At 41.6% G+C, this 27,477-nt stretch overlaps 1 protein-coding gene across 6 annotated transcripts in view; it reads right to left on the bottom strand.

The window, feature by feature from the left end:
* Positions 1-27,477, bottom strand: part of ddc (dopa decarboxylase) — a 154,074-nt gene that overhangs the window by 111,942 nt on the left and 14,655 nt on the right. For 5 of the 6 annotated variants that reach the window (XM_077526806.1, XM_077526809.1, XM_077526804.1 and 2 more), the window contains exons 3-4: positions 20,696-20,809; positions 20,490-20,609 (exon numbers count right to left, since the gene is read on the bottom strand). In XM_077526806.1, coding sequence (XP_077382932.1) covers positions 20,490-20,609; positions 20,696-20,809 — 234 coding nt within the window. The remainder of the gene's footprint in view (positions 1-20,489; positions 20,610-20,695; positions 20,810-27,477) is intronic. The other variant, XM_077526808.1, reaches the window with a different exon arrangement.

Genomic DNA, 27,477 nt, shown 5'->3' with positions numbered 1-27,477 from the left:
AGTTGTGCATAATGTAAATAACAAAGAATAGAGTAAAAATAAAAATGATGGTAATTTACCTTTTTAACTGCTGTCCTCATCGTTTTTTTGCCCTCTGGTTCATGTTCTCCTCTCTCAGAAGTTTTTTTTTTTTTTTTGCCTGGTATTTTGTAAAGAACTGATCCATGGATGTTTTTTTGTTTTTTTTTGTTTTTTTTTTAAACAATCCTTCGTTAATGTCCAATGCAAGCATCATCTTAGTGAGCAAACGCCCGACTGGTGAACACTTTTTCTGGGCGATTCTTTTAAACAAATTCTGAACTTCATGGAAACTTCCGGTATGGCGAGGCATCTTTTTCCAAAAAAAGGCCCGTCTCGTCGTAATTAAAAACTTACTGTGCCTTCATTAATCACCAATTGTTTCAATTTTTGCACAAATTCGTTGGCCGTTAGTTCATACATTTTACGAAAAACTATCGAACAACTCATGGGCCGCGGGATGAATGATGAGGACGCTGGATAGACACCAATCTAGTATACGCTCATAGCTACCTATGGTAGAGGTTCCTCTTAGCCAATGGGATGCCAGAACGATGCACAAACACCGATCTAGTATTTACGCTCATAGGTACCTATGGTAGGAAATAGCCATAGCCGAAAGTATGCTGTGTTCGGTCATGTATTTTTATCTTTCGTATCTAGAAATTTCTTTCGTAACAAGAGGCAATATTTTCCCATTGAGGCGTTTCGTAACTCGAAAATTTCGGATGAAGAGACGTTCGTAAGTAGAGGTTCCACTGTATTGTAAAATATCGATAGTAGTGCTCTGGTATTGATCCGATTCGATACGTTAGTATCAATTCTCTCAATATTTGGATCGTTTTGCACAGCCCTAGGAGTAGCATAAAAAACAACATCAATGATAATGTTTATTATGATAGTTTGGGGTGAAACCACTTGTTAAAAAAACAAAACAAAACGTGTTACTGTGACAGGCCTAGGAGAGTGAACCTACGGCCATCAGATACAGAATTTTGAAACTATCAGTCATTCTTTTAACTCATTCACTGCCATTGACGGAAAAAGACGTCAAATGATGCATTGATGCTGGCCTGGCAGTGAATGTGTTAAAGGTTTCAAATAGAATTTGATGGTAATGTCATCACATTTATCAACTCTGCTGTTTATGAGAGGAGGCCACTTCTTGAGTGAGCTGAGAAGCTGTGCTGAAAATAAGATCACCAAGACAGAAACAACAACACAATGAATTAATCAGGCAAGCACATGTGCACACACCCCACTTCCTCACACACAGGTGGTCATAATAAGAAGGGCATGAAATGATCCATGCTCTCAGGCTCCACTTCACAACATGGACCCTCCCACCCACAAACACACATACACACTACACACAATTTCAGATTAGAGTGAGAATAATGTCCTCTGAAGTGGAGAAATGGTAACGTACACTTTTTCCACAAAACAGCATTTGTGTATAGCAAAGGGCTATTGATTTACTGTTGCATGATCTTAATGTGGCAAGAAATATGGGCAAATTATGTATTTGTACACCCCTTTGTAGCGTGGTTGCTATTCCTAATGTACAGTTGCAAATTATGTGATCACAATTGCTTATTTGTTTGCTTTGCACACAGAATCCATCACTAAGTATGATTACATGGATTCCGATTAGAATGAATCAGAACGGCCAAACGGAATGAAACTGCTCCATAAACACCTCAAATGGAATGAAAAGCCTGAATCTGAATACAATTTCATTTGGAATCACAGGGGTGGTATATTCCTTTTGTCAAGCCGAACGAGCGTCATGTAAACAGCTCAATCGGAATAGCCAGGCTGCAGCCGTTATGCGCATGCTCTGTGTTAGGATTATTATGTATATATTATTCCATATTTTCTCTATTATATAGATTTAATTGTAATAGCATTTTATTCAAGTGTTGTGCTATCTGTTTGGACCGGCTACATGCATGTTTATTCAACCTCAGGACATCTTCAATGTGGGAATGAAGATCTTCGGACCAGGACAAAAGACAGCCTTCAGGGATTAGTGGTCGTAAAAAAGTTTTATGGTTAGTGGATGTCTCCTGTGTTTATTTTGTGATGCCACACCGCTGCTATGTCTCCACCTCCCTTTGTGACCATTTGTTAGCGAACTCCATGAAATAGATAAGAAATGTGAATGTTTGTCAGAGTGGGCTAGAGGATTGTGACCAGCACACATCTCTCGCTCATCTCTCCTTGTACAAGTAAAGGCCTTGTTTTTCTCATTTTAATGTCTGTCTCCTCATTTGTGCAGTTTAAAAATGTCATAGATGGTGTTTAAACCTGACATTTATTTGGTCCTTCGAAGAGCCGGAAGGCAAGATGCCTAAGGATTCCAGCGGGTGTGGTGGACTCCAGAAAGACCATGGCCATGGCACAGGCTCCCTAGAGTGAGCCTAAGATCCTTTTTTGAGGACTGGAAATTCTGCCCGCCAGCTGGGATCTACAGGCTGACGGCTTTCCGATGGAGAGAAGACATCTGGGTGAGAAAAAGTTTACTTTCCGGGGGAAAGTGTGAATGAATGTCGACGTAAAATCTGCGCGAAGGTACTGTCGCAGCCTGCACGAAGGTACTGTGTGGGAGGAAAAACCTTGTGAATACTAGTCAATGGCAAGTGAAGGGAACGGAGCCCAGTAACGTCCGTGTAAAGAGACGATGGCGGAGTCGTGTACGTACTTAAATTCCGTGTAATGCTGGAAAAGGCCTTGTGTGAGTGTGTGAAGTGAATGGAAGTATAGTGTCACTTGATACTTACTTCATTTTAAACAAACAGGATTGTAAGTGACAACTCATTGTGGAAGCAAAAGCAAGAATTCTCCGCCCTGTTGGGTAGAAGCTTGAGAATTACCACAGTGAGAAATTTATTGTCACCCTGTTATTCGAACATATCAGTCCTTAGGAAACTCTAGGTTCGCGGACTGTACCAAATTCATATAAAATGGGGGAAAATAAACAGTAAAAGTGAGCTACAAGATGAACTATCCAGTAAGGATTGGAAGTTCATAGAAAAATTAGATTCATCTAAAATATAGCATTGAAATTGACAAGGCGGGGTCAGGTAGGACTCAGACGCAGGCGTAAGGTAGGCCACCAAGGCAGCAGGTTTATTTCCGGCCAACAGTGGTCTCCTCTCAAACTGAGAGGAGAACAGGGAGGGTAAAAAGTGGAGAACAAAAGGCGCTCCACTAGGGAGGAAAAAACAGGCAAAGGGTACTGGGGACAACAGAAAGCGCTCCGCTAGGGAGGAAAAAGGGCACAAGGCAAAAGGGGTAACTAAAGGCGCTCCAAAAGGGAGGAAAAGGCACAAAAACAAGGCAACAACGCTAGGCAACAGGAACAAGGACATGAGGACTGTGGACGCTTCCATGCACTGACGGTGACACTTCGGCACTGAGGGGAGAATGCAGGTGGCTTTTATTGCAGTAGGTGATTGGTGGCAGGTGGTGATAATCAAGGGCGGGGACCGGTAATTATGGAGTGGCAGGAAGGGCAAGTGACCTGGGGTGAGAGGAGAGTTAGGATTTCAAAGTAAAACGGGAAACAGAGACACAAAAATAAAAGCATGAACCGCCACGCCTGGTGGCGGCGTGACAGTACCCCCCCCTCAACGGCCGGCTCTTGACGGCCCAGGAATGTCAGGGTGCTCAGCATAAAAATCATCAATGAGGGAGGGATCAACGATGAACCGGGAGGGGACCCATTGTCTTTCCTCCGGGCCGTACCCCTCCCAGTCGACTAGGTATTGTCTTCCGCGGCCCCGATTACGCACATCTAAGAGTTTCCTGACCTTGTAAACGGGGCCGCCTTCAACCATCTCTGGGGGGGGTGGGTCGGGTCCGGAGGGCACAAGTGGGCTTTCGTGGACCGGCTTGACTTGACTGACATGGAATGTTGGATGAACTCTGAGGGATCTTGGCAGGCGGAGTCGAACGGCGGCGGGACCTATGGACTTGGTTACTGGGAAAGGCCCCACAAATCGCGGGGCCAGCTTTGGACATGGTACCTTGAGTCTGAGGTGTTTGGCAGATAGCCAAACTCGCTGGCCTGGGCGGTATTCTGGAGCCGGTCTCCTCTTCCGGTCGGCGGCCCTCTTTACCCGGTCACCCTGGCGTTGAAGCGCCGTCCGGGCCGCCGACCAGACCTTGTGGCACCGACGGATCATGGCTTTGACCGAGGGGACCGTTACCTCCTCTTCCAGTTCGGCGAAGAATGGGGGATCGTAGCCATGGACACACTTGAACGGGGTGAGACCTGTGGCAGAAGTGGGTAAAGAGTTATGTGCGAGCTCAACCCAAACCAGGTAAGTGCTCCAGGTAGTCGGGTTCTGGGAGACGAGGCATCGGAGGCCCGTTTCGAGTTGCTGGTTTAATCTTTCCGCCTGTCCATTGGCCTCCGGGTGGTATCCTGACGTCAGGTTGGCCTTGGCTCCTAGGGCTTTGCAGAATTGCGTCCAGAAACGGGAGATGAACTGTGGTCCACGGTCGGAGACGATGTGTAGCGGGAATCCATAAAACCGGAATATGTGGTGGATCATGATGTCTGCGGTAGTTTTGGCGGATGGGAGCTTGGATAGTGGAATGAAGCGAACCATTTTGGAGAATCTGTCAACAACGGTGAGAATTGTGGTTTTACCATGGGATAGGGGCAGTCCGGTCACAAAGTCCAATGAGATTTCTGCCCATGGTCTGGATGGGATTGGTAGTGGCTGAAGAAGGCCCATCCGGGACTGAGTCGAGGACTTGTTGCGGGCACAAGTGGGACAGGCAGCGACGTACTCTTTTACGGTGGTTTCCATTGCCGGCCACCAGAATCTCCTGGCAACAGCATACATGGTCCTGCGGACTCCAGGATGACAAAACAGCTGTGAAGTGTGAGCCCAGTGTATCACCTGAGATCGTAGTTCCTCAGGCACGAAGAGTCGACGTGGTGGACAAGACGTGGGGGGAGTGACGTTGCGCAATGCCTCCTTGACATCGTCCTCAATTTGCCATCTCATGGCTCCAACAATGCAATCCCGGGGCAGGATGGTCTCAGGCTCGGCCTCCAATAGCTCGGATTCGTGGATTCTTGACAAGGCGTCAGCTTTGGCATTTTTACTGCCTGGCCTGTAGGTCAGAGAGAACGAAAAGCGATTAAAAAACAAAGACCATCTGGCCTGTCGAGGGTTGAGTCTCTTGGCCTGGCGTAAATACTCCAGGTTTCGGTGGTCAGTCCAGATAACGAAGGGGTGTTCAGCTCCTTCTAACCAGTGCCTCCATTCTTCGAGAGCTACTTTCACTGCTAGCAGCTCCCGATCTCCAACACAGTAGTTGCGTTCTGCTTTCGATAGTTTCCGTGAGAGGAATGCGCAGGGATGCGTTTTGCCGTCCTCTTGGCAGCGCTGGGACAGCACTGCCCCAATCCCAATATTCGAGGCGTCAACTTCAACCACGAACTGGCGTTTGGGATCAGGAACTTTGAGGATTGGGGCGTTGGTAAATCGGATCTTCAAGTCATTGAATGCTCTTTCGGCTTCCGGGGTCCACATGAATCGGACCTGTGGGGATGTCAAGGCGTGTAGGGGAGCGGCAATGGTGCTGAAGTTCCTTATGAATCGTCGGTAAAAGTTGGCAAATCCTAGGAACTGCTGAACCCTCTTTCGTGAGTCCGGCGTGGGCCAATCTCGCACGGCGCTGACCTTGTCTGAGTCCATCTCCACCCTTCCGGGTGAAACAACAAATCCCAGGAAGGAGATAGTGTTGACGTGAAACAGGCTTTTTTCCGCTTTCACGTACAGTTGATGATCCAGGAGGCGTTGCAGAACTCGGCTTACATGGTCTCGATGGCTCGTTAGGTCAGGAGAGTATATTAGTATGTCGTCCAAGTAAACGTACACGAAGTGATCAATAAAGTCCTTTAGTACCTCATTAATCATGGCCTGAAAAACTGCTGGTGCATTGGTGAGTCCGAAAGGCATGACGAGGTACTCGTAATGTCCCCGGGGCGTGTTAAAACCAGTTTTCCACTCATCTCCCTCGCGGATCCGGATGAGGTGATAGGCGTTGCGGAGATCGAGCTTTGTGAAGATTCTAGCTTGTTGCAACTGGTCAAACACAGAGGACATCAATGGCAATGGGTACCGGTTCTTGACCGTGATGTCATTCAAGGGGCTGTAGTCAATGCATGGGCGTAGGGATCCATCCTTCTTGCTCACAAAGAAGAAGCCTGCTCCTGCAGGCGAGGAAGACGGTCGGATGAGGCCGGCTTTCAAGGATTCGTCAATGTAACTGTTCATGGCTTGGCGTTCGGGTCCAGAGACCGAGTACAGTCTCCCCTTGGGAATGGTTGAGCCGGGAATCAGATCGATCGGGCAATCATATGGGCGGTGTGGAGGGAGAGTCATGGCTTTGGTCTTGCTGAAGACCTCCCGCAGATGGTGGTAGCAGGAGGGAACAGTGTGCAAGTTCGGGTACTCTTCTTGAGCCGGTGGGACGAGAGTCACCTGGTGAACCTGGGCTGTGGAGTTTCGGGGTGCGGGTTGTTCCAACCTGTGAGAGCTGCAGTCTTTTCCCCACTCCAGCACAACTCCAGTGTTCCAGTCGATTCTGGGACCATGTAGACACAGCCAAGGGTGTCCCAGAACCAAAGTGGGGGAAGCGGCGTGGAAAACATGGAAACGGAGAGTCTCGAAGTGAGGTCCGATTCGGACTTCCAGAGGTTCAGTAATATGGATGATTTGGAAGAGCTCCTTGCCATTCAGCGCTCGAGCCTGGATGGTCAAAGAAAGGGGTTCGGTGGAGGCTCGTATTTGCTTTACGAGCTCCCAGTCCATGAGACTTTCGTCGGATCCGGAGTCGATGAGGGCTGACAGCTCTATGGTGACATTGTGGTGGATTATCTGAATTGGCGTAAGTCTGTGATTCTTGGCGGGTCGGGGTGACGGAGGACTCACCGGAGAGTGAGTCTTTGTGGTGCAGGATTCCACCAAGTGCCCAAGACCACCACAATAGTAGCAGCGGCCCTCTCGGCGTCGGCGCTGCCTCTCCTCCGGCGAAAGCCGAGCCCTTCCCAGTTGCATGGGTTCGTCGCTAGCGAGGTCCACCTCTCCTGGTTCCGGTCGGGAAGGAGCGATGAATCGCGGCCTTCTGGCCTCCGGTGTCCGCGTCCAGGGGATAGGTTCCTCCCTCCTTCGCGGTCCGCCGATCTTGGCCAGCTCCTGGCGACGATGATCGGTCCGGATGGCGAGGGAAATCAAGGCGTCCAAGTCCGCGGGGAGATCTACGGGAACCAGAAGCTCTTGAATGGCAGGTGAGAGTCCTTTCAAAAAATGGTCATGAAGTGCGATGGCGTTCCAGCCACTGTTCGTTGCCAACGTTCGAAAGCGAACTGCATAGTCGCTGACAGATTCGTTGCCTTGCTGAAGTCGGCTCAGTGCTCGTGCCTTCTCTCGGTCATTGTTTTCTGGATCAAAGACTTGGCGCAAAGCGATTTGAAAGTCCTGTACGCTTTGGCAGACCGAGGAACCCCTGGCCCATTCCGTGGTCGCCCAGGTTTTGGCCCGTCCCGTCAGGTGAGACAACATAAAGGCCACTCGGGATCGGGCTGTGGGAAATGCCTGTGGTAACTGTTCGAAATGAATGTCGCATTCCGTGAGGAAAGTCTGACAGCGTCCGGGTTCACCGGAGTATCGTTCTGGGGAGGCCAGTCTCAATCCTACCCCGGTGAATGGCGTGGTCGGTACAGAGAACTCAGGGTGAGGAATCTGTCCAGTGCGAGCTGGCGCTTGACGCCGTGAAAGGCTTACCAGCTCGTGGACCTGGCTGGTCAATTCCTCCATCCGGGACAGCATGGTCTGTTGGATCCAGTCCTGGTTGTTGAGCCGGGCCTCCTGGCTCTGCAGTGCGGCCTCGACCGTGCCTGCTGGGTCCATGCTGGCCGAAGTGTACTGACAAGGCGGGGTCAGGTAGGACTCAGACGCAGGCGTAAGGTAGGCCACCAAGGCAGCAGGTTTATTTCCGGCCAACAGTGGTCTCCTCTCAAACTGAGAGGAGAACAGGGAGGGGAAAAAGTGGAGAACAAAAGGCGCTCCACTAGGGAGGAAAAAACAGGCAAAGGGTACTGGGGACAACAGAAAGCGCTCCGCTAGGGAGGAAAAAGGGCACAAGGCAAAAGGGGTAACTAAAGGCGCTCCAAAAGGGAGGAAAAGGCACAAAAACAAGGCAACAACGCTAGGCAACAGGAACAAGGACATGAGGACTGTGGACGCTTCCATGCACTGACGGTGACACTTCGGCACTGAGGGGAGAATGCAGGTGGCTTTTATTGCAGTAGGTGATTGGTGGCAGGTGGTGATAATCAAGGGCGGGGACCGGTAATTATGGAGTGGCAGGAAGGGCAAGTGACCTGGGGTGAGAGGAGAGTTAGGATTTCAAAGTAAAACGGGAAACAGAGACACAAAAATAAAAGCATGAACCGCCACGCCTGGTGGCGGCGTGACAGAAATACGTGGATTACAAGATATACTTTTGCTGGCCAGCTTAATTTACAATAGTGAAAATAATAACAATAATAATGGTAATTCACTACAATATTAAATAAGGAATAAAATGAAATGGAAAGTTGGAGCTTTAACAGCCTAATGATATCGAGGCATAAGTGTATTGTCTGTAAAAGTGTATGTGTGTGGCTTCTCACTGTTTGTCTCTGTGAGCTCTTGTGTATGTGTCTGTGTGTCATATTGTCTAAAGATGACGGCTAAAAGGGTTTAAATTGTGTATAAGGGGTTGTTAGATCCTGTCTAACATAACTATGTTAAAACGGTGAAATTGAGAAATTTTGGTGTGTATCAAATATGAGGTGCGTGGACCAAAAAGTGGTCCAAGAAGAGGTCATCACCCGGTCCTCAGGTGAAAATTGTGTATTTTGTTTTTGGATGGTAAAGCTAATTGTTTGAGAGTGAGTTAAGTAGGTGATTGATGACAAGTTGTTGAACTTCTGACAGGAAAAAAAAAATCCTTTTTGTTGGATTGTTTTGAGCATGGGAAATGATAAAAGTAAGAGAGAAACGTGAAAGTAGAATTGTGATGGTAGAATTAGAACAACTGGACAAAGAGAAGATGAATTAGTGGATGATTTTAAAGTGGGATTTGTGAAGTGTTTAGAACAAGTTGTGGTGGTGTAGATGATGATAAGACAGGAAGGAAGTGTAATGTTAGAGGACACTGAGTTAAGAAATTACCCTCAAAAGTATAAAATGGATAGTTTAAAATGATTAGAGGAGTTAGAAAAACACAGAACCGGTAAAGGACTGCTGTTTTAGTCATATATATGAAATAATATGATTTTCATGGAAAATTGACAGTGATAGGAAGCAATGTAAGTAATTGATTACACAATTATACAATTTCTATTCTAGGTTTGAATGGTAATTAAAAATTGTGATCAGATGACAGGTAAAATGTGTAGTTGTGATGATTATTTAGGTGAATGATTCTTTAAAAAAAAAAAAATCAATAACTTTTGGAAGAAGATGGTGTTATAACTGAATTTAATAACTGAGAAGATTTTTGGTTATTGTTGGGATAATAACTAAGTGGTACAGATATTGAGTCGGATTTCAAATATCACTATATTTGAAATGTAGTGGATGAATGATTTAATGTTAAGCAATAAAGACATTTTTATACCTAATATTATGCTACCTCACTACATTAGGCGGGTGTGAAGCTCTGATAGTTGGTTGTATGTTTGAATGTTGATAAAATTAAATAAAAAAAAAAATGGATAGATCTCCAGTTAAGTTAAAGATTGACAGGGAGTGGTAAAATTAGGACTCAGGGATAAGAATTGACCTCTAAGGTATTTATGGATATAAAACACCTCATTTTGAGGGAAAAGCAAAGGCTATAAAATGAAATAAAATAAAAGCGCTCCAAAAGAGAGGATAGCTAACAGGCCACAGAAAAGTCACTTTTAAACTAAAACTATACTGTGCCTATGAAAATGTACGAATAAAAGTTTATACAGAAGACAACTGATAATAAGGCTGAGTAATTAAATTAGAAACATTTGGCACAAGACATGAAGTGGGGAGGTGCAGTCTGACCCAGGAGAGCGTGACCCTCCTCCACTTTCTGTGAACATGAATTTTCCTTCCTGTGAAAGATTTATGATCTAAGTGGAAAATTCCTATATGTAAAGAGGCAGAACAATTCTTGATTACAGACTTTGGTTAGAAGAGTATGTTTAAATTATGGTAATGAACCCTCTGAGTGTATACAGTTAAGGCAAATGATATAGATTATTTGATAAATAATGCAAATCTAGTCTACTAAATACTAGTTTAAAGAAATTTGAAACTTTGAATTAAGTAAGTAATGATGGTTTTCAGCTATGACTATATTGTAAAGTGTGTAATGGCACCATTTGTCAAATTGCCAAATGGGGAAGGCCTTGATATCACACTGATAATAGAAGCTTCTATATGGAAATGCAATGACTTCATGACTTTCTAACAGAGTAAGACAGGTAGTAATTTAAACCTTGTTGACTGAATTTGAAAATACTTACTAGGAGTTAAATGTTCTAAAAATTCATTACTGTGGTGTTTACATTTACTAATAGATTTGGTGTGACTCATGCAGATCCAGATTAGAGAACAACATAAAATTGTAAGAAAGAGCCTTTACAATGTTGTTTTGAATATAGTCCTGAAGTTTGTATAAAAGATTAGTTATACGGAGGAATGTTTTCCTAATTGAATTCTGATTTAGCTCCTGCTGTGATTGACTGTGGAATTTAACAAATTCTCCCTCACCAGAACCTAATAAGTAAAATAGGCATTGAAGGAAAAAGATTATTAAAATGGTTTGAAAGGCAAACACATTATTAGTGGTAAGTTAATTAAAAAAATAAATAAATAAATAGCTGAGATTTGTATTTGATTAAGAAAAAAAATGGCATTTATAATTGAACTTGAATGTTCTTAAAGGAGCACAATTATTAATAGCTGCTTTTCCACCAACAAGCCCAGGATCTTTGAGTTCTGGGTAAAGTGAGTTTTTGGTTGTAAAAGTTCAGCAGGGAATTTAGAATTGTGTTTTTACAGTGTCTTAGAGTTCTCTGTAATTATTTTAAATGAGTTTGATTGAGACGAGCTGCTGTAAAAATACTGACCCCTCAAAGTAACCCCCCTAGGTTAGCGAGACCCTGCTGCCGAGATAGTACTTGGATGCCCCATGAGGAATTTTTATTACCCTGGTAATTGTTGTTGGTGGAAAAACGGCCATTTATTTGAACAAGGTGAACATAAGAAATAAAGATGAAACGAAACCAGTAAGCAGAATTATATTAAATGGGATTAGGCCTAGTCTTGGTGTCTACATTAGATGGGAACATGGTAATAAAAAGATAAGCTGTGTAGAAAAAGGGATATCGCTATGTGAAAGGTGTAGGATCTTTGCATTTTTACGACGTAGTCTATATCCTAAATAAATTCTTAAATGGTAGTTGACGCCTTATTACAAAAAGCGAGGGAACTGATTGTAAAGAAGGGAGATGATAAGCTATGTCACTCTGAGCATAAATGTGAGAACGAAAACAATGCCACACCTACGAGTGTCACAGTTGACTGACTACCTGTAAACTGATGATGAGTTTGATACAGTGACACTGTATATAACAATTATGGCAGAACAAATAGAGATGACAGAACTTTTGTTTTTCTTTAAAACTAAAGAGGAAGAACTGTTTAACCTTCTTCCTTATGAATTCTGGATATAAAGTTATTCTGATTTTGGGTTTCTTGACAACATGTAAGTAAGTGGAAATCAGAGCAAACAGATCAGATATCATCTATGCTAAAGATGATTTATTGAAGTAAAATGCTGAATTGGAGATAAATTAGACTAGTGATTAAGCACTCGCAAAGGGCAGGAGTGCTGATTGAAAATACGAAACTTACTAACTGGAAATATATTATTAGATAATTTGGATTCTTGATGAAAATTTGAGGAATGAATAAGTACTATAACAGTACACCCAAATTGTATATTCTGGTCTAAATTTGCACTGGAAGGGAAATATACATACATATATATATATATATATATATATATATATATATATATATATATATATATATATATATATATATATATATATATATATATATATATATATATATATATATATATGTATATGACACACATATATATATATTGTTACTACAAGGATATTGTACACAATACCCTCTCAAGCAATTCAAAATTGTTTGGGTACATTTGGGAAGTCAGATTTTGGACAAAATTCTTTTATAGCATGATAGAAAATTGAACTGTGAAATGAAAACCAGCAATAGCTAAAAAGGAAAAAAAAGAAAGAAGAAATTGGAGATTGATGTAAATGAAGGTGTATTACACTTTTGTGCAACAAGGGTGTAATATTTAGATTGTTTTGATTGTAAAGTGGTTATGATGGAGACCCAATGATAAACAAAGTAATTTTGTCGGCCCTAAGATTTGAAACAAATTACAAAATGATATTTAAATTCTTGAATGAAATTGTGACCTGTTATGAACTTTTGATGTTTGTGATTATGCTGTTTTAAAACGAAAACACCCACAGGTTGATTTGGCTGTGCAATTATACATGAATTGGGTGGATAATTAGGCTAGCAATGTTACGACTGAAATTGAATTGAGATACTGATAACAACGACAATGTTTTGACAAATTTGAATAGATAGATGAATGTAAAAAATGCAGTTTGTGATTTAAATTGAACAATGATAGTAGTGGCTTTACGAAGATATTGGAAGGCCATTTGAACAGGCAATTGATTGCTGACATGGTTATGAGTTTTGTTTAGAATGCATGAAGTAGGATTTAAGCCAGTATTTTATATTAATTGTTTACAAGATGATTGATATTCATGGTGGCTTTATTATTAACTACATATAGCTTTGGGAAAGATGTGTCACATTTAAACTTGATTATATGGTTGTAAACAATACAAGATGTAGTATGATACAATTAGTTTTGAAGAAACGCCAGACTACTACTATGCTATGGGTAGACTATAAAATTCTATCCGTCCAAGACATGTAAACTACAGTGTTCTTTCGCAAATTAGGGCCAGAGCGGTGAAGGCTACAGGGTCCCTATTGTTTTTAAATTCCATAGTTGTTTTAAGAAAAAAAAAGAAAAGAAAAAAAAGTGCTGATTTTGTGGATTTTTGTACAACTGTGTAATTTTTTGAGAAGGGGAAAATGACTGAATGAAGGTTAACCCAGTGATATACGAGGGAACACTGTAGTGGAAAAAAAAAAAAAGGAAAAAGGAAACCCTTTTGTAAATATTATGAAATTATTTTAAAGTGCATGCAGCATAAGATTATATGAAGTGGCTTGGATAATGATTTTGAGTTGTGAGCCATAAAGATGTCTCAAAAGGGGGGAGTTGGTAACAATACTGCAATACCACATATAAATTTTATATTTTTAATTTTTCATGTTTTTACGTTTTTGGAATTTTGTTTTAGAATTTTGTTATACATGGAATTGATGTTTCTAATATTATATATCCTGTTTTTATATTATATAATTTCTGTTAGTGGCTATGGATTTTATGGAATTGAAGAAAAAGTAAGACAATGTCAATATTAACAAGTATTGATTGATGGTCTTAAAAAATTTTAACAATGAGTTGAAATTGTTCCAGAAAAACAACTGGATGTTATTATTATGGCAGAAGCATTGTGTGAATAGATAATGTCTCTATATGACATACTAGTTATTTGGAGTAATGAATGAAAGTCACTTTATATGTTACATTGTTAAGGGAAAAAGAGAAACGAGAGAAAAACACATGATCAAAGCATGGAGATAAGATAATTGATGATTAAGTGATTTTGGGAAATTGTAAAAGGAACAAGACAGTTAAACTCGTTTGAAATTTCGTGTGGTGGACCATTTAAATTTGCCTATTGTAATGACCTGTTAAAACATACAGATGAAAGAAATTGATTTAAGTGACTATATGAGATGACTAAGTGACTAAATGATAAGGAAGTGAAAATGTTTAATCAAATGCCAGATGACTCTCTATCTCAGCAGGAAGGCAAGCCTCCCATCAAGGGTAGTGACTGACTTTGATTAAAGGTCCAGCCTAAGGTGGGAAGGCCCTTGTAAGTGTTGTTGGCCCCGAAGGTTGTGAAGATCGCTGAACGACTCTCCTAGATTCACCTATCACATGGCACAAAACAGGTACCATTGACTAACAGCTTGCCAGGTTGCGGAGTGAAGCCTGACTGAAGTGAGGTCAGAGGAGAAACAAGCAGCTTGACTAGCTGTGAAAAGTCTGACCAAGTAAGTCAGTGAAGACTTTGGGAGCACATTGTTTGCTACCCTCGAAGTTCCCCCAACCGCTGTGAAGTCCAGGGCCTGTCTATTGTGCAGGATGTGTCAGAAGGGACAATTCAAGGAGACGAGTCCCTTTCCTGAATCGAATGGAGAGTAAGATGCGATCAGACAGTTGGGGCTGTCTTTTTGATTTTGATGTTTGTTTTTGGGGCCATCTAGAAGAGGAAGAGAGACAGCTGGCTGAATTATTAATGCTGAGAATTACATACAGAAACATTGGACATTGCGCACACTGGATTTTAAACATTGGATAATGTACACACATTAGAGCAACAACATATTGATTGCACTTTAAAGACGACACGTTGAATTTTATTGTGCTTATGATAATTTTACTAATATGGCGTTTTGTGATGGAAAAAGAAATGTTACGTCATGCTCTATGTGATAGTGTTGACAAAGGACTTATTTGTGTTATGGGAAAAATTGTATTATGCACTGTGATGGTGATGTTTTGCTTTTTTAACAAATACATGGTATGAGACTTTGAGTAAATATGTAATAACAGGGGGGAAATGTTAGGATTATTATGTATATATTATTCCATATTTTCTCTATTATATAGATTTAATTGTAATAGCATTTTATTCAAGTGTTGTGCTATCTGTTTGGACCGGCTACATGCATGTTTATTCAACCTCAGGACATCTTCAATGTGGGAATGAAGATCTTCGGACCAGGACAAAAGACAGCCTTCAGGGATTAGTGGTCGTAAAAAAGTTTTATGGTTAGTGGATGTCTCCTGTGTTTATTTTGTGATGCCACACCGCTGCTATGTCTCCACCTCCCTTTGTGACCATTTGTTAGCGAACTCCATGAAATAGATAAGAAATGTGAATGTTTGTCAGAGTGGGCTAGAGGATTGTGACCAGCACACATCTCTCGCTCATCTCTCCTTGTACAAGTAAAGGCCTTGTTTTTCTCATTTTAATGTCTGTCTCCTCATTTGTGCAGTTTAAAAATGTCATAGATGGTGTTTAAACCTGACACTCTGTCTTGACGTAAATGCGTCGTGACATCATCGTTTCTGCACATTCAAATGGCGGCATCTTGCCAAGAACTCATCTGCGAGGGGTGAACTTGTTTGAAAGTATTTGGAACTTACTTGTTTTTCAATAAAAGTGTTAAAACTATCACAGCTACTGTGCTAAATGATTCATGAACTCCATCTTAATAAATCAAGTGATCGATATCTGCGCGTCTGACGGTTGACGTGGGGCTGATCTGATTAAAAGAGTGGAGCATGTCAACGGCAGATCGGAATGGATCATGTCCCATGAAAACAGGTGACCACAGAGCTTCAGTCGGAATGATTTTAATCAGAATAACTAAAAAGGCTCCATGTAAATCAGAGTGTTGAGTAGGGCTGGGTCAAGAATATCGATATTGAATCGATATTTATTTTCATAGCCCAATATCGATTCAAAAAACCATAAATCGATACTTTTAATAGTTTTTTTTACCCTGTAAATTAATGTGCCAAATCGGGCCCGGTGATTATTTTCCCCTTAAAACGTTAACAAAGAAAGCCGAAGTTTCCGACGCTATGAAAGTACCCTGAATGCACCATTTTGCTTGCGTAACATTAGCAACTAGCAAGTGTGTAGCGTATTATTCTGTTGACACGAGGCATCCTTTAAGATGTTTAATGACACTGCATTTGGAGTTAACTCTAAAACTAAATACATAATGTTAAGAATTACATCCACTGTATATTTAAATAGAAAATACATTTCGTTTTTAAAACATCGCTAGCCTAGCGCAAACAGGAAGTTAGCAAATGCTAACGGGAAGTTAGCATTGACTTCGGGAGTGTTTTTCCTTCAAATAACTAATCGAATCGGGCCCATCTGAATCGAATCGAATTGATTTTGGAAATTTGAATCGGTACCCAGCCCTAGTGTTGAGTCACTGAAGCATTAAAGTTGCACCACACTAGGGAAAAACAGCATCATCGCTGACGTTTCAGCCTGCCAGTGAACAACACATGACACAAATGCAATATCAATATGTCAATTTTGATTTTGATTTGAGTTGCTGCGCACTATTTACAACAGGAAAGGACAAATCAATAGAGAAAAAACACTTGCCAGCAAACTGAGCTGTGAGAGTGCCCAATTTTTGGAAACCCTTTAAAGGAATACAATATTTTTTAAAAACTAACCAGCTATTCAGTAGAATGATTCATTTCATCAACCCTTCCCGGAAAAAAAAAAAGTAAATTTATGTTGAGCCATTATGATTTTAAAGTAGTTTTTTATGAATATTCTGCATTAAATGAGCACGATGCAAGATTCCGAGTTTTTGCACATTTGCGACCCTTCTGGCGAAACGTGGAATGGACCCCAGTGCACACGGCCAGGAGCGTGCGCGACTTTTCGGGCACAAGCAAACCTCCAAGTTAATCGAACAAACGTAAACACGGAGCACAACGCCTTTTTCATAGGCTTAATAACGTCTACAGAGGTAAGAAACGTATTAATCTTCAAGTTACTTTGTTTGTGGAAGTCATTTTGAGGTACAAAAGCTTACGTAATTACAACCTTCCAAACGTAAATTGTGCGTCCCGTGAATCCGATGACATTGAGGATAGCAGTGCGTTGCTATTATGCCCAAGTGCGGAGACATTAGTTAGAGACCGTATGGTAGTTTTATTCTGCACTGCTAATCATAAATAGACCCTATCGTATTTTCGTTACGAATTCTTACCTTTTTAGCAAAAAGTCAGCAAGCTGTGGGTCCCATTTCATCCCCAGGATAGCTCTTAGCTCTCTCCACCTGTCAAACGCTGCTCTTATATTTATCCCTGTCTTCCCGTGACGCTGGTCTGAATTTTTTTTTTACTTCTCTTTGTCTTCCGTGTAATCTCCACAAGGGATTGAGACGTATCGGGTGCAGGTCTCTTTAAATCCAGTTTGAATTCGCTGTCCTGTCTATAAAGTTGCGTGAACAATCGCGAGAGCTAACAGGGACAATAGCGTGCACGCTCATGACGTCATGCTCAGAGCAAAAGCTAAAGTTTCCGGCCCAAACCCTCCAACATTTTCTCCTTTTACAAAAAATAGGGGCAACAGTCACTGTGCCACAGTCGTGCCTCCTGTCCATGAGACAATTCTTAAAACATGTGCGGGTGAAAAATATGGTTATTTTAACGCTCAAATTTGAGTCTAATCTTGCATCGTGCACCTTTAAGTACAGTATCAGCGATTTTTGGACAGTCACATAATCTCTGTAAACGCACAAAGAATAACACGGCTGCCAATGACTTTATAGTTAAAGAGACTCACGAGAAATTACTGTGTCCCACGGCAGACATCAAAGCGGAAATTACGCTCTGTAGCAAAGAAGCACTTCTTCAAAAATCTATACAGCTACGGGGAACTCGCCGAAGATTTGTGTCCAGCCGAAAGTGAAGATTAAACTATGGCCAATACGGATGGCCCATTCAGTCGGCCCATAGCGAGTAGAAGTTAGGGACCACAAGTTGCGTGTTACAGAGGCTCAAGTTACCAGTCAAGTCACCATTGACATCGGTCACTCTGGAAATTTAAGAGTGAGACAGTCCTAACCTGGACGATAAACATTCAGCAGACTTATGCCGATTTTTCATTAGCCCTGTACGGCATGCTACCACAACACACCGTATGCACAGCCTGGACAGCCTCCATTGCATTTACCTTACAACAGGCGCGCGGCGAGATGAGGGAAGGAACTGTCCTAGCTTGCACACCCGCAGTGTTTGTGCATCTGCCATAACATTTCACTAGTGGCAAGTCACGCCAACATTGAACCGTATTTAATTTTTCATATGGACTACCATGGATGAAATATTGCAATCTTGATTTTGCAAAACTATTTCTGAATGGAGAGCTCTATGGACGTAAATATGGTGAAAAAGTAACTCATAAAAAAAATAAAATAAAATAAAAAAATTGTACCTGTAGAAAAAAGTATAAATTTGTATCTGTAAAAGTTGTGATTTGTACCTGTAAAGAGAAATTATACCTGTAAAAAAAATTGTACCTGTAAAAAAGAAAATGTGTACAAAAAAATTGTACGTAAAAAAATTACGGTACGGTATAAGGTAAAAAAAATTTTTACAGATAATTTTTTTTTTTACGTACACACTTTTTTTTACAGGTAGTTTTCTTTATTACAGGTACAAATCACGACTTTTGCAGATACAAATGTATACTTTTTTCTACAGGTAATTTTTTTTTTAACAAGTTTACGAGCTTATGCACCATATTACTTCTAGGGGTGGGACAATACGGGTAAACCACGATTCGATACTGTGATGATATTTGGCTCACAATATCGATAATATCACGATACCCGATATCTACGATTTTTGATATAGTGTCAAAATTTTTTTTGCAATATATCATGATATGTGACTGAAAAAGCAAACAAATTTATTCAATGGCTCGGGCATCTGGTTCGGATGCCTCCTGGACGCCTCCCTGGGGAGGTGTTCCGGGCATGTCCCACTGGCGGGAGGCCGCGGGGACGACCCAGGACACGCTGGAGAGACTATGTCTCTCGGTTGGCCTGGGAACACCTCGGGATCCCACCGGAGGAGCTGGTTGAAGTGGCTGGGGAGAGGGAAGTCTGGGTTTCCCTCCTGAAGCTGCTGCCCCCGCGACCCGACCCCAGATAAGCGGAAGAAGATGGATGGATGGATTATTCAATGCCAAAACATTGTACAACGTACAAAGTTCTGCATAGTGCCTCACTGCCTCTGAGCCTTTTAACTGTAAACATTATAAAGTGAGACAAATTAAAGTGCATAAATATTTATAACATAACACTGTACAACTGGAGACATTATATCGATATCTACCGTCAGTGAATCGATAATTTATTGCAACAGAGAGCGCAACGATATATTGCAATAGCGATTTTTTTTCTCCCACCTCTAATTACCTCCATCAAGCTCAGCCTCATTCATTTAACTGCGGCTCGAGGTCTCATTCTAGTGAATGGGAACACACAACCAGACAAGTGGTGTGCATTTGCGATTTTTTTTTTTCAACCACAATCATTACAAATCCATCCACAAGTACCTTTTAAATTGTAAATATTGTTCATTGTTGTTGTGAAATATTATATTTATTGTGCCGGTATATACTGTATTGTTATGACTTTGGTGAAGACCTGCAGGCGCCTCTTGCCTTGCTTGCGTAAAATAAGGAAATGGGCGTGTGCCACGACGTTGTTTTCTGCGTTGCTGTCGGCTAATCAGATAACAGTGACAACACGACCCTGCTCGACACCAGACGACCGACGCTGCAGAACCGCCTCTGTGATGGTTCTAAAAAGCGGTTCCGTTGTAACCGCTGGGTCCCGAAAATGTTACATGGAAATGCGAACATCCGGGGACAAAAAATTCTGCTTCGGTGTGGAACTAGTCTGGTGGAAAAGTGGCATTACTCTGCAAGGCCAGCAACATGTGCACTCACTGTGCTTTAGCCCACACTAGGAGAGGCCGCCCAACACGGGAGGACACAAAACCTGCGATTACTCCGATCAAAATTGACGCATTATTTGGCGATAAAAAAGATGCATTTTTCTTGCCCGTCAGCAAACTGAACTCCCATTCAAATGTACAAAGGCAGCTGTCGTTTATGCACCGGATACGTCATCACGATCACGTGACCACGATAATGGCATTGCCCGCGGTATGTTCTTATTTTAATACTTTTAACGGTTTTCAAAAAAAATTCAGGGAATAAGATGCCAGAGATATTTGCAATTTTGTTCTTTATGCACAACGCCTAATCGAATACTGGAAAATGAATTATAAGTGGTGTGTTCTTTTCAAGAAAGTAAACAAAATCCATCACCCCACATCAAAGGCGTGCAAAGGGTGGGCAACCGTCATGTGTGGGTCTGCACGCGCGCGTGTGCGTGTGTTCTGTTATAAACATCCGTAAAATTTTAAATAATGTTGGAATTCAATCAATTTAGGTTTGATGTAACACTGTTATGTTGTGGCATAATTGGAGTAATGTTGTTAAATAGTCACATAGATTTGAAACTTACCTGGATGACACCACCTCCTTGACCATGAGTTCCAGCTATGAAAGATGCTGGCAGCTGCAGCATCTTCGCTAACCAGTCTAACATCACCGTCTCCAGCTCTGTGCAAGCTGGACTGGCAGCCTGAACATGCAAACAGACATATGAAATGTTCAACACTGAGAACAAAAGATGAGTCTCAGAGGCAGCAATATTTAGTTTTTTGTTACCCAAGAAAATCCAATGCATCCAATGGCTCCACATAGCAGATCCGCCAACATGGCAGGGTAAGAGGAAGCTGCAGGGAAGTATGCATAGAAGTATGGACTGTGCCAGTGGGTAATCTATAATTAAAAGAAACAATAGATGCTTTTCCACCAACAAGCCCAGGATCTTTGAGTTCAGGGTAAATGGAGTTCTTGGTTGTAAAAGTTCAGCAGGGAATTTATAATTGTGTTTTCACAGCGTCTTAGAGTTCAAATGAGTGTGATGATGTAAAAGTTTGATGAGCTCAGCTGATGTAAAAACACCCCCCCGTCCCCCTCCAAATTTGACCAACCAGCCTTGGTTATTGCAGCCCGCCCCCTCAAAGTTCTAGCCTGGCTCACCCGGGATTTACACCGGTTGCGTGTGCGGTGCAGCTGCGGTGCGTCTTGACTGCGTGCTCCGGACGCGTCAATTTTTTGGCCAAATCACACCGGCTCCGCACAGCTGCGGTCCGGCAGCTCCGTCGCCGACCACTTCCCGCCGTGTCTCGCGTGACCGCGTGCGATCATGTGGCATTAAAAACAACGACAAACATACAGAAAGTCTGTTCTCAACGGAGAAGCAGAACGAGAGGTGGACTTTTATTATTTTGTGGCTTTCCACCTCCAATATAAAACTCTCCTCATCCATGTTCGCTGGTGTCTAAACCGTGAATGAGCACCTCGCCTGTTAACTCCAGGCCCGGATACGCCCACATCACGTTTTGCTGAGAAGCTTGTGAAATAGGAGCTGGCGAGTGTTTTATTCTGAAAGGTAACCGGAAATTTATTTTGAAACTGCTTCGATCTTCCTGTCCCGCTCGATGTGTTTTGTGCTAGCTTGCAATTTGCCGGAGGCCGACGGTTGCGGCGTCCGGCAAAAATAGAAAATAGGTCTATCCGCGCGGGAGGGCTGCAGCATGACGCAGCTGAGACGCAGTCGACACGCAACGCACACGCAAGTGATGTAAATCGCACCATTCGAATGAATGGAATCTAATTGGTTGTGTTGCCGTAACGCACCGCATCAGCACCGCAGCCGCATCCGGTGTAAATCCCGGGTCAGCAAGACCCTGCTGATGATATAGTACTTGGATACCTCCTGGGGAATTTAATTACCCTGGAAATTGTTCTTGGTGGAAAAACTGAATTTTACCAAGGTAAACTGAAAAGTTCTCCGAAAGTTCCTGCGTTGGAAAAGCCCCTATTTCATGACTATCATGTCAATTACTTGGAAAATTGAGAATCACAGATTCTATGATACAAGCAGGTGTATCATACCTTAAAGTACACACAAATCTCAAACAACGTACAATTTGGAGTCCAACCCAAATTTGGGTGAACAACACTATGGAATAAGATTTTTAAAAATATATCGAGTTGTTGGTGTGAGCTTTCAGCATACATCAGTAGAACTGGATAGTGCACTACTGTTGTGAGCTGATGTTTGCATCTGCCTTTGTTGCATCAGCCTTTGTTATCTAAGGCCCTGTTGACACGGAAGCCTGTTCCTCAAGCAAATCTTGTACAGGCAGAAAAGTTTTAAAACATGCGAGCGCCCAAAAGAAGACGTTCAGGACGTTTAATGGCTGTAAAACGCCAAGTCTGGAGTGGTACAATAGCACAGCCACAGGGAGTTAACGGAAAGCGTAGTAGAAGAATCTGCGAAGAAGACGAACCACTGATCTGAATAGCCGATTGGCCAAGACTTTTGAAGCCGCGAGGCCGCCATTTTAGTCTTCCCAAGAAACGTTTCTCGGAATACGATCCTATTGGACTATATGCACAATTCACTTCCGCATTCGCCGGACGAACGCACCCGCCCTTCCGGTGCAGGGAGACTTCAGTGGAACGCACTGTTAAAGTGATTGAAAACTCCAATCCTAAATCCTTAGCACACTCAAAAAGAACAGGGGCCGCTCCTTGCTATAACACTATGTCTATCAGAATTTTAAAACTACTAATTGTAATTTTGACGGTGTAAGCTCTGGCAATGACGTAATTGCTTAAAATGATTACTACACGGAATTACAAGCCGTTACAAGCCTTTTTTCTTTTTTTTTTAATGTAAATTACATATTATAGCTCCTCTACGGGTCCACAAAATATCCTACTTTTATTGTTTATTAGTACATTAACATCATAGAATAGGGAGTAGGACTAGATCAATTATTGCTCTTCTTCCTACTCCTTTTGAACATGTAATTTATGACATTAATGAATTTTCTTTTTCTTTTCTTTTTTTTCTTTCTTCAATTTGTTTATTTTAACTTCAACTTATATTTTGCAATGTGTTAATACGTTCAATAAAACAACCAACCCTCTCTGGTCTGTAGCCTCCTGTTCGCCACGTCTTTTCACAGACGTCGTCAATATTTTGAATCAGATGTAATGTCTTTCCTTGCTGTTTATTTTTTTTCATGTCAGCCCATGGTGACATGCTGAAACGTGTTTACTATGGAAATCCAACAGCGTTGTCATAGGTCAAGAATAATAACTCGTAAATTTTTCATGTTTTTAATACAATAAAATGGCAGAAAGGGAATATACATACAGGCACATGAACAAAGTTTAGCTTCCAAAATACAGCTCTGGTTCTACTGTTAACAAACGGCGCCCTTGTGCGATCGAGTAGTTATCCCTGCCGATGTTGACAAGTTAACACAAAGTGTCTCCGGTGGTTAGCATTAGCATAAGAGGGGAGAAAATAAGGCAGAGTTAAACCTGTCTATCTACGCACACAGCAGTGATTGCGCGATGTATTGTCTCTGCCTCTTCTTCAATGCCTTGACAAATGCACGCAACCACACTCATAAGAAAAAATGATGAAAATATACTCCAAAATGCTGACAACTGGTGAGGTTCTCTGAAGGAAAACAAATGGCAACCGCCCCTACCGGAAAGGGCGGTGCGCTCATAAATTTTCCCGGAAATACGTCACAGCTATTTGTGCATAGAGTCCATAAATTTACAGTATTAAAATTAGAAAACATTTGAAACAGTACTTTAATAGAAACAACAGGGGTCTAGCAACTGAGCGATAAAAGAAAAGGGGGTCTTCAAAATAATTTAAACAGTAGTCTGCTCGTGAGATGGGAGGAGTAAGATGGTTGCCCTGTCGCTTCAACGTTTGCACGGGCGTGTATGAGCTATCCAGTCATATATACAGATTATTGAGACGAACACATCAGAGGTGACTCAAGTGATTCAAGTAGAACAACATCACGCAAAACATTTTGCTGTAAAACAAACAATAATAAAATAGAGAAATAAATAAATAAATGAATATATATATATATATATATATATATATATATATATATATATATATATATATATATATATATATATATATATATAAATAATTAAATAATCACAGGGAATTTAATTAATTAATGACACTTTTATTTAATTATTTAATGAAGTATTTATTTATTTAATGTTGGCACTTTTGGTCCTCCATACGCACCAGCCCCCCTCTTTTTACAATAGCCTATTTCTATTTACATTTGTGTCTACATCACCACAATTTCATTTACAGCATAGAGCAATTTTATTAGCCCTTCCAGTGTTACCAACTCCCCAAAAAAGAAATAGCTATTGGCCGTCCTAAAAGTCAATAGAGGTAGCCAAATGACGTTGTTTCCTAATTTGCATTATGGGCAATTTGCATGTAATAGTAATAGACGCTGTAACACAGAAGACTAACTTTGTGGCAGAGGTAAAAAGGGAGTAAAACAGAACACCATAGAAAAGTTGTACTTGTACTTGTACAACAGTTAAACATGTGAAAATGTTACTTAAACATTTCTTGTACAGTTAATAAAACCTTTATGGTAATGACAGGTAGGAATCTGGTATTATACAACGTATAAGTGATGTCAAGGGGAAATTTGTGTTGCAGTCCTCTCACTCTGATATGGAAATTTAAGCTTTAGGATCTGAAGCTTAAAAAGTAAAAGGTTTTATCTTGCCCAATCATTTTTTTTAGTATGGAAAATCATGTTAACCCTAGTACTTTATTATCTTCATATATTTTCTCATCCCAAAACATTTACCTGTCTGTGAACTCCCGTTGATGCTGCTTATACGTATTTTATTATCTATAATATATTATTATTAGGGCGGCACGGTAGTCGAGTGGTTAGCACGTCCGCTTCCCAGTTCTGAGGTCTCTGGTTCGGGTCCAGGCTCGGACCTTCCTGGGTGGAGTTTGCATGTTCTCCCCGTGCCCGCGTGGGTCTTCTCCTGGTACTCCGGTCTCCTCCCACATTCCAAAGACATGCATGGAGGGTTAATTGGGCGCTCCGAATTGTCCCTAGGTGTGCGTGTGAGTGTGGATGGTTGTGCGTCTCTGTGTGCCCTGCGATTGGTTGGCAACCAGTCCAGGGTGTCCCCCGCCTACTGCCCAGAGCCAGCTGAGATAGGCGCCAGCAGCCCCCGCGACCCTTGTGAGGAATAAGCGGTCAAGAAAATGGATGGATGGATGGATATTATTATTATGTATATATTATTACAAAGCTCACTGGTAGAAGAAGCATTTCACACTTTTCAATTAGTGTGCAAAACTGTGCAGTTGACATAAGATGCTCGCCTTCCACTCGTGATCTCAATATTAAATAATTAAATGTTTTACAAGATCCAATTCATGCTGCAGTTGTTCTCAATGGACAAAACTGTGTTGTAGTTAGAGCCCCTTCTTTTGTTCTCATTTTATTATTGTTGAATAGACACTTTGCATTGGTTTTGAGAATTTTTTTCCCCCATTTCTATTTTAATACATTTGCACAGTAGCATGCAATAATATGTGGAGCTTGATATGTTGTGAAAATGTTTCTGCAATTTCATTTCCAATAATTTTAATACTCTTAAATGCTATCCGTGACCCAGCCCCGGTCAATATCCCCTGCAAATAGCAGGGGTCCACTATATTGTATTCTAAGGCTTGACAGTTAACCAATTTTTAATTATGATTTCAATTTTGGCTTCACTTGATCATTAAAATGTAATGATGGAAGGACAACAAATAATGTGAAGAATGTGTCGCTTTTACAATTTCCCTAAGCACCCTGAATGCACCATGTAGCTTGTAGCAAGGCCGGAGCAAATCAGTGTGATTCGGCAGTATCTATCTATCTATCTATCTATCTATCTATCTATCTATCTATCTATCTATCTATCTATCTATCTATCTATCTATCTATCTATCTATCCATCTATCCATCCATCCATCCATCCATCCATCCATCCATTTTCTTAACCGCTTGCTCCTCACAAGGGTGGCTGAGGTGCTGGAGCCTAACCCAGCTGGCATCGGGCAGTAAGCGGGGTACACCCTGAACTGGTTGCCAGCCAATCGCAGGCCGTCCCTGTTAATTGTAAAACTAAACACATGAAAAGGAGACTTAGATACAGTGTGTATTTAAATACAAAACATGCTTCATTTAAAACATTATCAGCCTTGTGCTAATGCTAAAGAGCATGGGTGATCCCATTCAAATGCTAACAGGAAGTTAGCATCAACTTCGGGGGTAATAGTCCTTCAAATAACGACAAAAGACAAAAATGCTGTGGAAACATATCCACAGGTAAGATAACATTACTCAAAGGCACAAATTATTCCCACTATTAATAGAATTCAATCGCAACACTCGTTCTCATTGTAAGCGTGAACACCATGGATGCACGGCACCACACTGCTCCTAAGAGACCAAGCGCGCAGGAACATCCAGTACAGTGATACCTCAGCTCACGAACATAATTGGTTCCCATAAAGTGTGTGTAAGGCGAAAAGTTCTTCTTCTGAACATTTATTTCCCATAAGAAACCATTAAAATGAGAATAATCCGTTACCAGGTCCCTATAAAACATAATTTTCTTCTAAATAAGCCTTAAAACTACACAAAAATATACCTTATTTTATGTATAATAAATGTGCTATTGTATTGTAATTAAAGAAATAAACTGTACTGTATAATAAAGTCGTTTTATTTACCTTTGTGATGGTAGTTCTTAAGGATGGTAGCAGACTTACTTCATTCGCGAGCATTTCACCGCGGAGAGTGTTTATGGAACGTTTGCCATTCATTCGCGCTTTCGTGCTCACCGGAGCGGAGGAGGCGTGTTCCTTGGTGAACAAGGAAGTGGAACACTTTAGCAAGTCAACAAAAAGTGAGCACCGCCAACTATTTTCACTTCTTTCCTGGGACTAAACAGCCGTGGCACTATTTTCTCCTATTTTGAGGTACGTGATAGCACATTCGCTTTTTTTAGTGGCACGAACTCCATTGACTACAATGCAAACGCGCCGCCGAATCGCCGTCCCTCGCTTTTGGTTGAGAACGCAGCATTAGGCTTAACACTAGCCTGTGGTGGGGTCTTTTTCGGTCCCATTATAGCAAAAGTACACTCAATATGTTCCAAAATGTCGATCAAACACAAACCGCATCCGCACTCAAAGAAAGGGGGTGACGAACTGGGACGCCGATGCGTGCGTCAGCTTCTCGTGGCCGCCACCGTGGCGCTGTTTGACCGCGTGGTTTGGTTCGTCCGCCGAAAAAAAGTTCGTCAGCAGAGACTATATGCTCGCGAATTTAATGTTCTTGAGGCGAAAGGTTCGTGAGCTTAAGCGTTCGTCAGCGGAGGTTTTACTGTATTTGGTTTGCAATTACTGTTTCAGACACAGTATTATTATTTTTATTTATTTTTATTTTACTTTTTTTTAGTTGAAGGATTCCTAGAATTTTATTTTCCTCAAAATTCAAGGA

This window comes from Festucalex cinctus, chromosome 7, assembly GCF_051991245.1.
Source record: "Festucalex cinctus isolate MCC-2025b chromosome 7, RoL_Fcin_1.0, whole genome shotgun sequence".
NCBI classification, from domain to species: Eukaryota; Metazoa; Chordata; class Actinopteri; order Syngnathiformes; family Syngnathidae; genus Festucalex; species Festucalex cinctus.
The sequence above is the reverse complement of the archived record's forward strand: the minus strand, read 5'-3'. Positions and strand labels throughout refer to the sequence as shown.